The 16,754-nt window shown below is 44.1% G+C and overlaps 1 protein-coding gene across 2 annotated transcripts in view; it reads right to left on the bottom strand.

The window, feature by feature from the left end:
* KIAA1549L (KIAA1549 like) overlaps window positions 1-16,754 on the bottom strand; it is a gene marked incomplete at both ends in the record, with an annotated part of 287,743 nt that overhangs the window by 131,177 nt on the left and 139,812 nt on the right. Inside the window, one exon of one of the 2 annotated variants that reach the window (XM_081241354.1) lies at window positions 118-2,625. In XM_081241354.1, coding sequence (XP_081097480.1) covers window positions 118-2,625 — 2,508 coding nt within the window. The remainder of the gene's footprint in view (window positions 1-117; window positions 2,626-16,754) is intronic. The other variant, XM_081241355.1, reaches the window with a different exon arrangement.

The raw sequence follows: 16,754 nt of genomic DNA, 5'->3' as shown, positions 1-16,754 counted from the left end.
CTGAGCAAAGCTGGGTATCTGTGTTGAGCTTGAAGATGCTTTGGCTCCAGAAGCAGTCACACCTATTTTGGGGGGGTGGGGTACCAGGAAACAAACTACCTGCATTAGTGGCTGCACCTGTCCACTTCTCGGGGCGCTGAGAAGCCGGCAGTGCTTTGGATGGGGTCCTGAATAAGGCACTGGTTGATAGAGGAGGAGATTCAGCAGTAGAGTGATATCTCGGGATACTCTGGAACAGTGGGGAAGCATTTATCACTGGAGGTGGATAGATGTTGCCAGAAATTTGGAAACCTGTATCCATTCCATCTGAAAGCATTTCCCATAAGCTAGCTGTGGAAGTTAGACTTGGAGAGGTCAGCACAGGAGAGTGTGTTGGATGGGCAGGCAGCCGTAGATGGGGATGAGACATAGAATGTTGACTTATGGATGGGTCATCTTCAACCTCAGCTGTTTGAAAGTCTCTGGAATAGTTGTTAGTGTTTATGGACAAGAAGTCTGTATGGTTTCCAATTATGGTAACGTCTGACTGTTGGACGAGCTGGTTAGTGCTTCTACCAGAGACTGGATCCTGAATGCTAAAGCCTTCTGCAGTCGCTAAATGCCCAACATAATCTTTGAAATCCCGAGATTTTATTGTACTGGCAGCAGAATTTAAACCACCGGGAGGAGCAGTTGAAGCTGAGTGAGTTTCCCAACTTGTGGAGTTAATTGTGTGCCCGTTCACATCATAATTTGTTTGTTGCAGCAAGCCAGCTATCATTGGTTCTGTTGAAAGGGATCCAGTTTCTGCTGCAAGAGAATGCCAGAAAACATCTGTGATTGCTGGCTTCTTCATGTCTCCCATTGTTGAGAAATCATAGACCTCATTGGAGGAGGGAAATGCTGTCACCTGTTTGGAAGCTGAAACTGGCAACCCAGAATGGTCCGTCACAGCTGTGTAAGTATCTGGCTTGGTGTTGGAAGAGCTATGAGATGGGGAAACAGTCTGGGTGGCTTGTGCGAAGGGGATGGAAGATGGAGATAATTCTGAAGGAAAGAGGTTTGTTCTTGGTGGCGTAATGTCTGAAGAAACCCGATCAGTGCTAAAATCAGAGGTGACTCCACTCACAGCGTGAAGACTTGGCCTCTCTTTACTTGAAAGGGTCTGGAGAGCAACTGTCAAATTTGCCTTTTTGTTTTTCTTTAAAACAGCTGTTCCGCTACCTTCTTTCTGCAAGGGAAATGTCCAAGTCGTGGAAGGAAGATTAGGAAATGTGCTTGAGAGGAGCAATACTGCAGCTGCAGTAGGAGAGGATCCATAATTTCCTGCTTCTTGAGGAGTTGGCACTGGGGGCATGGCGGATGGAGAGGCATGATTCCCTGCCAGCTGGAGGAAAGAAGGCATGGAGGGGAAGTCTGCCACTGCGCCATTTGATGGGGATGTGAGAACCTCACCAGAAGGGATTTCTTGCCCTCGGCTGGCTGGGGTGAGAGGCAGAGAAGGCACCAAAGGGGAGGATGTGTGTTCTGCTGAAAGGGTGGGCCCTTTGGAATTCTCTGGAGCTGCTGACAAATGCAGGGGGTGAGCAGAGTCCTTTGCAGGAGCAGGGGCTGCCTTTCGGCTGATCATTCCCACTGCCACCGATTCTGCAGCCTGGACAGGTGAAGACACAGCCTCATGGGCCACGGTGCTCTTAAAGGCTGGCAGAGACACCCCATTACGTGCTCTTTCGTAAGCTTCAATTGGCTGGGTGGATGCAGGACTTGGAGCCCCTTCCAACATCGATGATGAGGGTGTTCCACCTGGAAGCTGAAGAAGACTTCCGGGAGCTAGGGGAGGGAGAGACAGACGGGCCAGGTCGGCCACGGAGCTCAGAAACTCAGGTGTGTGAGAGACTGCTGAGTGAGGACCCTCTGCTGGGCTTGAGGATCCAGGAAAACCTAGACGAGGGATGCCTATTAAGTCCTGGGCATTTTTGGATGGAGTGTGGTTCATTTCCTCAGCAAATGGGTTTAGGGGATTAGCTATGCTCTGACTTGAGGATGAGTCAGTTGGAGCTGTTTGGGGGAATAAAAGCACTTTGGTGGGTCGCTCTGCTGGCTTAGAAAAGATGATGGAATGAGGTGAGTCAGGAGACAATGAAGAAGATGAAGATGAGGGGAGAGCGTCTGCCCTCGGGGAATGCAGTTCGGCCATGGAAGGAGTCCCTACCCACGGTGGCCGGGATGGGAGGCCAGCACGGAAGGACGCCACTGGTGGGAGAGGGGACAGTGTGGGAAGCATGCTGGTGTGAGGCAAACCTGACACGGCGGCTGCTTCTTTTCCCCCTGGAGGTCTTGGTTGGACCAGGGCCTCCGTAGAATCCTTGGAAGGCTCGAGGGAGGCACTATGTCCACTGCCTTGGTAAGGGGAAGGAGAGAAGTCCCCATGGGCCCGAACTTGGCGGTGTGTCTTGGGCGGAGGCGTCTGCGCAGACTGTGGCCAGCTAGTGTTGTCAGGGGACCGTCCCGGCACAGGCTGCATTCTGTCCACCGCTGAGGAAGACCGGACTTCGGACAAGGGCCATGTTGGTGAAATCCGTAACAATTTCCCATGAGGAAATGACACGGGGGTTGGGGTGACAGTGATCTGTAGATTGTCCCTTCCTGTGAAACAAAGGATCAAGCAGTCAGGCGTCGGCTCATCACAGGTCCTGGAGAGAAGGGTAGGCCAGACAGGCACCGCTCGGACCTCACAGAGCTTCCACCACATCACAGAAGACTCATTAAACACATTCAAACGATAACTTAGGTAATTACAAACACATAGATGCTGCAGCTAACCTACAGGGCAGTGTTGGTGAGAAGTGGTCTCTGATGAAGTGACATTTAAGCAAAGATGTGGAAGATACTTGTGTATTTTAAATCTCTTTTCTGTTCCACCTACAAGGGTTGGACTGTGAAACTCACAACCTGGAAAATCAAAGATGAACATGGCTCCCTGCCATGGCCAAGGACACCAACATAAATCCCATCCAATAATCCAAAATGCAAAAGGAAAGGACTGTGTATCTGAATGCAGATCTTTTTTTTCAGACCCTAGGGCATCTCAAGCACAATAACTGAGGTAGCCTGTGTTTGGGAACATGGCACCAAGGAGACATATTTATTTTGTTGGATGTAAAAGGATTCCTGATGCTATTGTTCACACCATGTCAAACAGCAAAGGGGATTTCTTTCAAATTAGGCTATTTCTGAGAGAAAAACTATCCACATCCCATGTAGGACCAGAGACACCTCTCATGAGGGCTGGTGTCACTCCCAGCACCTGCAGAGAAACCAGCACGAATGAGCAAAACTGCAGGCAGAAAGGCGAGGTGACGGGGCAAAAAGGTGACTCCGCAGGAAAGGAGGCAAGGAAATAACTGATCAGAAAGCTGTGGGAATTCCATGCTTGGGAAGAGAAACGACATCCTGCTTGAGGATTCTCTGATGCCCCTTTCCACAGTGGTGCCGATGGTGTTGATGACCCCTCAGAGGTGGCTAAGTGCCCTTAAATAGTCATTTTAAATTAAAAATAACAAAGAAAAGGTACTCCTAGAGCTTTCTATGTTATTGGCCAAAAAAAACGTTAGAACCATCCAATAGAAGCAGACATACCAAGAGCTGAAGTCAGAAGACCTGGGTTCGCACGCACCCTCTAGCCACCCGCAGCTGTGTGTGCATCTGTGGATTGCTGTGGCTGGCGTGAGGGCAACAAGCACACTCTAACTGCCCCGCTGGCTGGCTGGGAGGAACAGAGGAAATCATGGAGGTGGGAGGAAGGGCTCCCCAAGCAGAAAAGCACCAAACAAATGCTTAAAAAAAAAAAATCACTAAACAAGTGCGCGGTCATTACAGGCTCTAAGTCCCTGTGTTTTCTGTTTATTTGTTTAACAAAAGAGGACACTATGCTCCAGAGTGGAGACATCATTGCCAGAAGCCACATAACCCATCAGGGACAGAAGCAGGTCCAGATGCGAGGTTCCCTCACTCCCATTGCAGTGTCTTCTTCCCAACTGCTTCTCCCAAACCAGTTCTAGCCTTCACTCCACCCCCGTTGTATCCTGCCACCAGAAAACCAAACAACTAAAGCTGAAGCTTTCAAATATTTGAGCTTTTAGAATATGAAACATACTCTGAGTCACAAAAGCATAAACGTGATGATTTTCTGAAATATTGTTTTCGGTTTCATTTTTTAAGATGGAAAAAGCAAGGACAAACGATGTCTTTTACTCTGAATTAACACACAAAAAAATAACTTTCCTTTCTGATTCTTCGCTTTCTTGTTTTAAAAATTCCCCATTCTTGGGATTTACAGATACCCAAGGAATTAGCCGTAAGTCATTTTTAGAACACATCAGGATATAAGCCAATAGTACAGCAGTCGACGGCCTTGTTCATTTAATTTTGCAAGTGAGAACCAACCCCTTCTCCTGGGCAAGCCATCTTCATAAGCCAGGCTCAGCCTCTTTGTCTCCTTGTCGCCAGATCAAAATCACTACAGCCCTTACCTGCAGGACCCAAAGCTTCCTCCGGCCTCTGTTAGCAAAAATGCACCTTTTACAGGAAAAGTGCCAAATGTATATACAGCTATAGGACAAAAAAGTCTACACAGCCTTTCATTAAAATATCTGCACTCCCTGGGAGCTGCCTCATGGTTTGCAATGAAAAGTGTGTTTCTGTTACCAAACTCAGCCTAAGGAGGCATCCATGCTCCCTTGACTGCAACTTTACATGGAAGGCTGATACGACTGTCATGCCTCAGTCCTTCTTGTTCATGATGCTCGTCTCCTAGATAGACTCAGCTTCACACTTGTCCTGCAGCCTTGTCTGGTTATGTATATCGGCGGTACTTACATGAGTGCATATAACATCCATCTAATGTAGTGTTTGCATTTTGGCACTTTCCATTAACACTTTAGAATCCATTTTTATTACTGGTATGTCAGATGAAATCTGTGTAGGATTTCTTCTTTTGCACTCTCATTGCAATGGAGTCAACCATGGGTTCAACTCATGGATTCCAGAGTCAACCAAATTAAACCGTTTTCACGTAAGTACCCTTCTAAGTCAAAGAGGATATGACAGGCAAAGCAGTTTTTGCTTTCAGAAATATTTTTTACAAACTCTTTCATAAAGATCTTACAAACAGGAAGGGGAAGTGGGTGTTGGATGATTAATACAAGGGGGATCGTAATTGACTGAATGGGCACAGCCAAAGGAGGCTGAAGTAAAGGAATAGTCTCTAGTGGACTTGCCTCTGCTAAACCTTGTTGTTTCTAGACTAGGACCCGGTGTTTCCCAAGCTATCCCTTACAAAACACAGTGTCCCAGATGCCTCATGAAGAAAAGTTTCAACAAGCTAACAATTCTGAGCACTGTTGTATACTACACGCACACCTAACAGTCACTAATGTTATTCACCATATATTTCTGGCTTTCCACCTTCAGAGCATATAATAGGACTGCACTTCCCGGATACCTCTGTGGTTGGGTGGGGCCATGTGACTAGTTCTGGTCAATGAGTTGTGAGCAGAAGTGACAAGTGTCACTTCTGGTCTAGAATATTTATAATCAATGCTGGAGCAAGACTCTCCAGAATTTGCTTTCTCTGAAGAAAAAAAAAAAAAACCCTAGCAATATTATATCTCAGTAAGCTGTTATGAAGAAGAATGAGGAGGAACCTAGTAATCTTCAAAATGTTTGTAGGTTGGTCCACCAGCGTGAGTCCTTTAGGGACTATAATAAGCAAAAGCCCTCTGCTGTAAAAGTGTGTACAGGTAGCATGTGCAAAAAATAAGCTTTTGCTCTCTTAAATCACTGCAATTTGGGGGTTATTTGTTACTGCAGCATAACCTAACTTCCCCTAACCTATTCAGAAATTGGTATCAGAGTGGATTTGGAACTTAAATGGGCATACTCCCATGTATATCAACATTTAAATAAAGGCTGAGAAGTCCCATAATCAAGAAAACGTAAGTGCCTGGGATGCAGTACAAACTCCATGAATTGATGTTGGATGGTTTAATTAAACTTTGGCCAAAATTGATCAAGTATATTTAACTTCTGAAATATGTTCAGGATATTTCTCAAACATATTTGACCTCAGAACTTGGTGACTAAAAAAACTCCACCAATATACATAAAGCTAAGGATGAAAGCATGTTCACTGAATTAGCAAATGATAGCAAATTCAAAAGAATAATTGATATGAAGAATTCCAGAGAAACATGCTTCAAAGACATGTCAACTGACTGAAATTATTGTTGAAGGAAGACATAAATTAGGATTAAGTATAAAGGCTTACCCTTAATCCACATATTACCTAGACAAGAACAGAATGGGGGAGCTTCCCTTTAAGGATAGCTTACGTTAACTATAGGTAGGGTTGACTGGAGCTCATTATAAGCTACAATAGGAATGTAGGCTAGCAAGGAAAGTATAAATTCTTAGGCTGCATTAAATTTTTTTCACTCCTGAAATAAAAAACTATTTCATACTTAGGAAATAATAGTTATAACATCTGTATGTAAGAATAAATGCATAAAGAATAAATAACAAAAAACATACATGGTCTCTGGCTTCATGGACCTCACAGTCTTATGGGAGATGTGGAGTTAAATCAGACATTCTCACAAATGTGAAAATGATACATGTTACAGATGAAAGATGCATAGTCCTTAAAAGCATGCAATAAGAGGATGTGACCTGATCAGGCAGGTCAGAAAGCACATCACTGAGAAAGTTACTATCAAGTTGAGAGCCAAAAAATAAGGAGAAATTAATCAAGCCAAGAGGGTAGGGGAAACATTCCATGCAGAGAGAAGAGCATATGCAAAGGCCCCGTGGCAGGAAGAAGCATAAGTAGTACAAAGAACTAAAAATGCAACCATAGCAAGATCAAGTAGAACATGAGTGGCCATGACATAAGGCTGAAGAGGTAGTTGATGACTGGACCATTGAAGTGTCACAGATTTTAGTTCAAAGAGGAGTGGGAGGGAATGGAGTTGAGGGTGGGTGATGTACAGGAGCAAATCTGTGTTTCAAAACAATCATTCTGGCTACAGAGTGAAGAACAGACTGTAATGGGCAAGAGTGGACAACAGAAGACTAGTAAGGAAATACCTGCTGTGGTCCAGGTATGTGATGACAGGAAGTTGTAAAGAGGAGCTGAGCCGTGGGTGGGAGATTGAAATGGATAATCCTTCTCGGTCCCTTTCAATTCTCAGAGTTCAAGACAGTATATTCCTTTAAATATGTGTGTGTTTACAATGTTCATTGTAACTCTATTTACAATAGCCAGGACATGGAAGCCACCTAAGTGTCCATCGACAGATGAATGGATAAAGAAGATGTGGCACATATATACAATGGAATATTACTCAGCCATAAAAAGAAATGAAATTGAGTTATTTGCAGTGAGGTGGACAGACCTAGAGTCTGTCATACAGAGAGAAGTAAGTCAGAAAGAGAAAAATAAATACCATATGCTAACACATATATATGGAATCTAAAAAAAAAAAAAAGGTTCTGAAGAACCTAGGGGCAGGACAGGAATAAAGACGCAGATGTAGAGAATAGACTTGAGGACACGGGGAGGGGGAAGGGTAAGCAGCGACGAAGTGAGAGAGTGGCATGGACATATATACACTACCCAATGTAAAATAGATAGCTAGTGGGAAGTAGCCACATAGCACAGGGAGATCAGCTCGGTGCTTTGTGTCCACCTAAAGGGGTAGGATAGGGAGGGTGGGAGGGAGATGCAAGAGGGAGGAGATATGGGGATATATGTATATGTATAGCTGATTCACTTTGTTATAAAGCAGTAACTAATACAACACTGTAAAGCAATTATACTCCAATAAAGATGTTAAAAAAAAAAAGATTCACTAATGGGAGGCAAAAAGGAAAACGTGGGCAACATGTGATCCCTCACACTTTTGTGGAAAATATGGAAATATAGTATGGTCATGCCCTGCATCTCTATGAAGTATTGGTATTTGATAAAAACTTGAATTAAAAATTTAAAAATGTGTGTGTTTGTGTATGTGGTGGGTTTTTCTTTTTTTTTAATGACGGCAAATTCTCCAATATGCTTCTCGTTGAGAGGTGGGGGTCTAGGTCCCCATCCCTTGGGTGGACTTGAGACTGTTAAACCAATTAGAGTGTGGCAGAAATAGTGCCATGTGACTTCTGAGGCTACCATCATAAAAAGCAGCTTTTGCTTGGTCTTTGGAATGCTCCCCTCCATACCCCTCCCTCACTGTTCCTCCTGGAACCCAGACCCTGCTCTGTGAGCAGCCCAAGCCATGTGGAGAGATCACGCGCAAGTACTCCAGTCAATAGTCCCAGCTGAGCCAAGCTTCCCAGTCATCCCAGCCCAGGCACAAACAGGTGAATGAAAAAGCCTCCAGATAATTCTAGCCCCCAACCATCTGAATCACTGTGGTTGTTTGAGTCTTCCCTATGGAGCCCCCAGACATCAAGAAGCAGAGACAAGCCATCCCCTCTGTGCTCTGTCTAAATTCCTGAAACCACGAGCACAACAAAATGGTTGTTGTTTTACAACACTTAGCTAGGGGTGGTATGCTGTGCAGAAATAATAACTGAAACAGTACAGGGCTGTGTCCCTCACTTCTGGGAGTGAGTCTCTATACCCTTGATTAGATTCTCAAAAGGATTCAGAAGCCAAAAAGACAGTTAAGAAGCCTTCACTTCAATAAAAAATACTTCTGCTTTACACATAAGATTTTAGAACTCTGTCTCTGCTAATAAAAATATTTCTGTATTGGACTTCCCTGGCGGCACAGTGGTTAAGAATCCACCTGCCAATGCAGGAGACACAGCTTTGAGCCCTGGTTCCGGAAGTTCCCACATGCAATGGAGCAACTAAGCCCATGTGCCACAACTACTGAGCCTGCGCACCACAACTACTGAAGCCCACACACCTAGAGCCCGTGCTCCCCAACGAGAGAAGTCACCGCAATGGGAAGCCCGCGCATCGCAACGAAGAGTAGCCCCCACTTGCCACAACTAGAGAAAGCCCACACACAGCAACAAAGAGCCAATGCAGCCAAAAATAAATAAATAAATAAATAAATAAATAATAAATTAATTAATTAATTAAAAATATTTTTGTATTAATTAAAGATGCATCACAGAAAGAAGAAAGGAAGAAAAATTTTGAGGAGAAATGAAAGGTAGGTGGTATAGGGAAAGTAAATTACAAGAAGTAGGACAACACCAAATTACAGAGGGCTTAAAACACACTCACAGGAAGGAAGTGAAGTAGAAGCTTGGTAGAGGTGGTACGTTGGACAGACTAAGACAGCCCCACGATCCCTGTCTCTCGGTGGTCACGCCTTTGTGTGACCGCTCTCCTGGAGTATGAGCAGAACCTGTGACATGCTTCTAACCAAGAGACTATGGCAAAGGTGACAGACCGTCACCCTCATGATCTTACCTTATATTAGACTCTATCTTGCTAGCAGACTCGCTCTTCTTGATGGCTTGATGAATTAAGAGGCCATATTGAGAAAGCCTGTGTGGCAAAGAGCTGTTTGTGGCCTCTAGAACTGCAGGTGGTCTCTAGGGACTACAAGTGGCGGCTCAGAGCTGAGGGTGGCCTCCGGCTGACAGCCAGCAAAAAGCCAGGGCCTTCAATCTGGCGGCCACAAGTAAATGAATTCTGCCAACAATCTGGCTGAACTTGGAAGTGGATTCTTCCCCAGCCAAGCCTCTGGATGAGAACACAGCCCAGCTGACACCATGACGGCAGCTTTATTAGACATTGTACAAAGGACCCAGACAAGCTATACTCAACCTCTTGACCCATGGAAACTGTGAGATCATAAATGTGTGCTGTTTCAAGCTGTACAGTTTGTGGTAGTTGACTACACAACAGTTGAAAACTGATATAAGTAGGCAGTAACACGCTGTGGAAGGGTATATGGTGCCGAGGGAATGAAGAAGAAGAGACGGAGCACGAGGTACCATGGCTGAAGTGTAGCCTGAAGGATGGCGAGAAGGTGTACTCAAGACAGCAAAAAAGGAGCACAAATTAATATGTTTGTTCGGACTATCACAGAGAACAGCTGTGAAGTAACAATTCTAACACAGTACCTGGGACTCGGAGGAAGTTATTTGAAGAGAACACAGGGCTTTGCAAGAGCAGAAACAAAGCCACAGCAGCAAATGGCGCCAGACACGTTGGAATGTTGCTATGAAACAGGGTGTACTCTTCTGTTTAAATCCCATTTTTCAGGGGAAAAAAAAAGCCACAGCATTCTAATCAAATTACTGAATTCTTATTTTTCTCAATGAACTCCTGCTGACTCTCCAATCTCCACTCCTCCATAACTTTCTTCTATTTAGAATAAATGGATTATTCTTTGCTGAAAATATGGCAACAGTCTTCAAAAAATGTACAGAAAGCAAAGATAAGTCCCACACATTACAGAGGGAGATGAAAGACAGTGGTGTTTTTCTGCACAAGCCCCAGGCTGGCTACCCTTTCTGAGCATTTACAAACATCATCCATTCCAGGGACAAGCCAACAATTACCTTCTGTTTGGACAGTGTTTCCCACAAAGGGACTGGTAATCTAAAGAACTGTAAAGGGAAGTAGTTTAGATGGTAGAGATTTAAGGAGGCTCTAGATGAAGAAAGACAAGGAGCAAAGATCAACTTATGTTGCAAACGAGTGAAAGCAAGCAAGACGAAGACCCTCAAAATAATGAAAAAAAAGTTAACTTGAGTCAGCTCTTCCCTTCCTCAGGCAACAAGGATCGGTGGTCCCATAAATGCTGCTCAGCAGACAACCGACACACACGCACTTTAAACCAAGCTTATCTGAGCCAGGTTTAAATAAAACCATGACTCTCAGAGCTTCAGGAAAGAGATAAGTCACTCCTGTCCAAATATCAGACTTAATAATAAAGTGCACAAGCTTGCACGCACAGGTTAAGTATCAAGTGCTTCTGTTGCTCAGCAAGTGTGCAGAGTCCCAGGGCAGCTAAACTTCGCCTTCAACGAAGAGTCCAGAAACAGATCATTAACATAATGAAACATCAAAAGTTAAGAAAGGCTTGGCCAGGCCTGGAGGCAGAGTCTGTCACTGACTAATGTCAAAATGGTGAGAACGACCTCCCTAGTCTCCCCAAACCTCAGAGATCCACGTGGGAACACGGAGATGCATAATGATGGATTGTTCAGGCCTCTGTCTTCCTGAGGCCCCATATTACCTGTACATAAGACGCAGAGCCGGGCTGCAATGCTGCTGCCTGCACCGGGCACACTTTAACCTCACAGAAGCCCCCAGGTACAGCAGACTCCTCTGCTGATGCAGCTTCTCACCTGAGCCTCTTTCCTCAGTCCCCAGGGCTGTGTCAGTCCCCTGGTCATGGCTGTTTTCAGAGAACCTCTTTTCCAGAGCCCTCAGAGTCTGCTACTTAAGGAGCGTTCTCATTCAGGTTCACAGGGCCTCTGCGCTGCCCTCCCTGGGTTGCTTCCTGGTTTCCTCAAAACCACTCTTGTAACCCCGCCACAGTCCTTTCCCAATCAGCGCTGTTCCTTTCTTTGACTGCTGGCGACATGGAGGGGAAGACAGCCTTCCACAGCCGGCCTAATGCGTGATGAGGCATGGCTGCATTTCCAACCAAGGTCAAGAAACCATCCACTTTGTCCCGCTCCCCGCTCACCAGCAGGTTTGCTCCCTGCAGCACTTAAAGGAAAGCAAACCTGATCCCCAACAACCCTTAAATGTAAGAAACTAAGGCAACCAATTAATAAATATCCCAAACTCTTCTTCCTTGTATGTCAGAGAAAAATAGCTGAGGCTTTCTACCAGGTCCCATAGTCAGACTGCCTGGATTCAAATTCCACTCACTCCTCTATTTGCTGTGTGACCTTGGACAAGTTACTTAACCTCTCTGTGCCTCAGTTTCCTCAGGAGACAATTACAGTCCCTACTTCATGGCACCCACAGTACGAAATTGTTTTAAGGATTAAAATGAGGTGATACATGTCAAGTCCTTAGAACACTGCCTGGTACTCGTGCTCCTATACGGCTAGCTAGTATTGTTATTGTTATTTTATTACCTGTTGAGCCCAGAGTCGACATGGAAGTACTCAGAAGCCTCCTCAGAGGATCTGGATACCAGTCAGAACTTAGAAATGCCTGCAGATCATGCACTGTCACAATCCCACACATCTGTGGAACCCGTTCCAGTTTGCACAGTATTGTCATACCCTCAACCCACCTTGTTCCTTACAGTTCCTGTGAGGTAGAAGATAAAGGTTATTATCCCCATTTTACAGGTGAAGAAACCAGGGTTCAGGGAGGTCAAGTGCTGGCTTGTCCAAGGTCGCTCTGAGAGTTACCCTATAGCCAAGCATGACTCAACCCCTTTGACCTCAGATCCAAGGCTCTCTGTTCCACATGAGGAGTAGGTCTTGCTCCATCTCCAGGTCTGGGGTGGGCTCCATCCTCCAGCCCACGTGGTAGCTGCCCTCCTCTCCTGAGTCTGATGATGAGTCTCTCTCCTTGGTGCTGCTTTGACAAACATTACTGGAACACAGCTCTAAATCACCAAGACCTGTCAGGCTTCGATTCCCAGAAGGTCAGAAGAGATGGATTAAGCATCACTGCTATGCTGAAGCATCCACCCCACACCCCAGACCCCACAGTCCTGAAGTTTGGCGCCTGGGATGTCTTTGCCTAAGATGATTTCTCCTGGGGCTTTTTAAGACGAAATGCACCAGTTAATAGAATCAAATTGCCATTCCTTGAAGTGATGCCAGCAAACAGAGGTTCTGTTTACTGCTTCGACAGAAGCATTTTAACTTTCAAAGCTCCTTCACAGCTATTTTCTTTTTCTTTTAACATATTACAATTTTTAAATTTTTATTTATTTATTTTATACTGATTTTTGGCTGTGTTGGGTCTTCGTTTCTGTGCGAGGGCTTTCTCCAGTTGCGGCGAGCGGGGGCCACTCTTCATCGTGGTGTGCGGGCCTCTCACTGTTGCGGCTTCTCTTGTTGCGGAGCACGGGCTCCAGACGCGCAGGCTCAGTAGTTGTGGTTCACGGGCCCAGCCGCTCTGCGGCATGTGGGATCTTCCCGGACCAGGGCACGAACCTGTGTCCCCTGCATTGGCAGGCGGATTCTTAACCACTGCGCCACCAAGGAAAACCCGTTTTCTTTTTTTTTTAAGTTTATTGCTTTCAAATCCTTTGTGAAACAGGTTTAAAAATAAAGTTGATCTTCCCCCTTTATAACAGTAATACATTTCATTTTCAGTATTTTAAAACCTTGGCATATGTGATCATTACAGAAAATTCAGAAAAGATGGAAAAGTAGAAAAGAAAAAAAACCCCGTGCTGCCCTCAGCCCTCTCCATGTGCATGTCCAGCTACACCAAGAAAACTAGGATTCATACTGTGGTGACTTGTACTTCCGGACTTCATTCTTGGGAAAGTTTGGGTTAGCTTGCTTTTCAGACTGGTGATCACACTGCACATACAAATTTGCACCTACTTCTTGTCTTTTAACATTATATTAAGGCGTTTTTCCACATTGGATAAGGCTGTATATTATTTCCACTAAGATGTGGTATCATAATTTGTTTAACCATCCCCTAACTGTTAGTATACAGGCTGCTTATAAATTTTCAGTATTATAAATAATGGCCTCATCTCCTTCCAATTCTGTCATCAAAATCCATATGTGGCAGATGGGACAGATACAATGACCTCCTCTTATGGACTAGGACAGCATACACACAGAAGATCATCTGCATCGAGAGAAGTAAACCAATGGGACTTGGAGTTTCTCTCCTACCCCTATGCCCTGGCACCCTTCTGATCTTTCGGATAGGGTCATGTATAAATTTAAAACTTCATGATGGCCTAACTCAATGATAGAAGACACAGTTAGCCACCAGTAACTGACCTTCACAACTAGGGCAATCCTACTGGCAAACCTTCCCAAATTCCGTATTAATTTTTACTATTTCATTCTGATGGCCTTAAGGGGAGTTGAGACCATTTAAATCCATTAGGCAAGATACTGGAGATCTAGGAAATTCTGGACCTAGAGAAAAGCAGTAACAGGAGCTCAGAGAGTTGAGCAAAAAGACAACATATTACTAGTCTTCCCCCATGTTGAAAGGTTTAAATGTAAACCACTCCTAAGTGATAGTCCCATAATTAAGATGGCACTGTTCCCACAACTCTTCATTTTTAGCTCTATTAGAGTACTTCCCTTCTGCTTAGTATTACAGCCAGTTGTCTCCCTTATTTGCTCAATCACTTAACATTTATTCCACAAATACATATTGAATGCTTTATCTGAGTGTCGCTGTTTTACAAAGATTGACAAACTGTAGGGCTTCCCTGGTGGCACAGTGGATAAGAATCTGCCTGCCAATTCAGGGGACACAGGTTTGATCCCTGGTCTGGGAAGATCCCACATGCCGCGGAGCAACTAAGCCCGTGTGCCACAACTACTGATTCTGCGCTCTAGAGCCCACGAGCCACAACAACTGAAGCCCGTGCTCCATCTGCAACAAGAGAAGCCACCACAATAAGAAGCCCGCGCACGGCAATGAAGAGTAGCCCCCGCTCACCACAACTAGAGAAAGCCCGCGTGCAGCAACAAATACCCAACGCAGCCAAAAATAATAATAAAATTTTTTAAAATAAAAAAAAACAACAACAACTGTGATCTCACTGGGAAGGTGGCCAAAGGTCACGGTTTAGGGTGTGGGACCTGGGGACAGAGCAGCTGATGGCCTTGTTCCAGCTGTGTAAATTTAGGCAAGTTAGTACCTCTCTATGCCTGTTTCCTCCTTTCTAAGATGAGGATGGTAGGAATTGCTGTCTCACAGGCTGTTTTGAGGCTTAAATGCATTAATACATGTAGGGTTTTTGAAACATAACCTGGTATGTGGTTAGCAGTCAAAATGTTACTTGGGGCTTCCCTGGTGGCGCAGTGGTTGAGAGTCCTCCTGCCGATGCAGGGGACACAGGTTCGTGCCCTGGTCCGGGAAGATCCCACATGCCACGGAGTGGCTGGGCCCGTGAGCCATGGCTGCTGAGCCTGCGCGCCCGGAGCCTGTGCTCCGCAATGGGAGAGGCCACAACAGTGAGAGGCCCGCGTACCGCAAAGAAAAAAAAAAAAGTTACTTGTTTTACATTTGGTAGTGTATATATGCCCATGCCACTCTCTCACTTCATTCCAGCTTACCCTGGACCCTCCCTGTGTCCTCAAGTCCATTCTCTATGTCTGCGTCTTTATTCCTGTCCTGCCCCTTGTTATAAAGCAGAAGCTAACACACCATTGTAAAGCAATTATACTCCAATAAAGATGTTAAAAAAAAAAGTTACTTGTTATGATTATCATCAAGGGGCACAAAATGCAACTGAGAGGTTTCAGAGGCATATCTTTTTTCTAAACTATGATAAAAATAAATTCTTATACTCCCACTTTTGAGGGTAAATTTATTCTATCTTCTCAGGAATAGTTCTCTTTCCTTACAATGAATCCCTTTTCCCCAGCCGTAATTCTCCAGTGAGTACCTGAATAATCCATCTGGCTTTCTTAGGCATTAGTAAGACTCACAGAGCTTCTGCATTAGATTTCTCCCCTGAAGTCTGCTTATTTCCACAGTTGAGAATGTGGTTTTGAAGATGATTTATTCAGCATAGTTGCCAAGTGAACACTTTCCCAATAAGATTCTTTACAAATCTAACTACAACTATCGCTGAGACTCTGAGAGAAGAAAGCAGAGACAGAACAAGAGCTTCTCACATATTTATCTCAAATTTTAAAATTAATGTATTTATTAATATTTATTTACTTATTACATGAGAAAAATTTTGATAACCAAAATTAAACCAGATATGAAAAACCTAAACAAATTGATATACAAAAAGAAGAGCCACTACTAAAAAAGGCACCAGAATGAGATATATTCAGCTGAGAGCTATCTAACTTAAAAAAAAATAGGTAATTCTTATGTTGTTAAACTAATTCAGGCCTTTGAAATATATGAAAATGTCCCCAATTTATTTTATGAAACCAGTACTGCTTTAATACCCAAATCCCGTATGGATATACTAAACAAATAAGCAATGATCAAAATATGTAAGTGAATACAAGGCAGCCAAGCAAAAATGTGTCTATGTAGGGGGCGGGAAAAAACAACAGTGAAAAATAGAAATCTATGTATACTCCAAGATACATTTGTGCAGTTATATAAAAATTATGTATGTGTATATAATAATAAATTACGTAATGCATAAATTATCAATTAATAAATAATAAAAATTTTATAAGGTTTGTGACAGTCAACACAAACACACACACAAGTGCATGCACAAAACATCCATACACACAAAAGGAGAATGTAAAACTTTCCACTGCATTTAAAGACCAAATAGTGTGACCCTAGGCCCAACTCTGGACTCAATGTGTGCAACCTCAACTCTGTACCATTTGCATTGCTGTTCATGATAGGCAGAGTCCTTCTCATTCATCTTGTATCTCACAGGATTTTTTTTTATGTTGATAAGGAAATAATCCTATGGACATCCAGACAACCTGACATTCTTAAACCTGAGAAAAAGGAAAGACAACCAGGTCCCAACATCTGTTCCAATAAATACTGGTCCCGTGCAATGATTTGAGGGAAAAGAAGTTCTGTATTCAAAACAGTTCAGGAAATTTCTTGTGGGAGATTCACAGTGCAAACA

Source organism: Mesoplodon bidens (genome assembly GCF_964165515.1).
Source record: "Mesoplodon bidens genome assembly, chromosome: 7".
Classification (NCBI taxonomy): Eukaryota; Metazoa; Chordata; class Mammalia; order Artiodactyla; family Ziphiidae; genus Mesoplodon; species Mesoplodon bidens.
The sequence above is the reverse complement of the archived record's forward strand: the minus strand, read 5'-3'. Positions and strand labels throughout refer to the sequence as shown.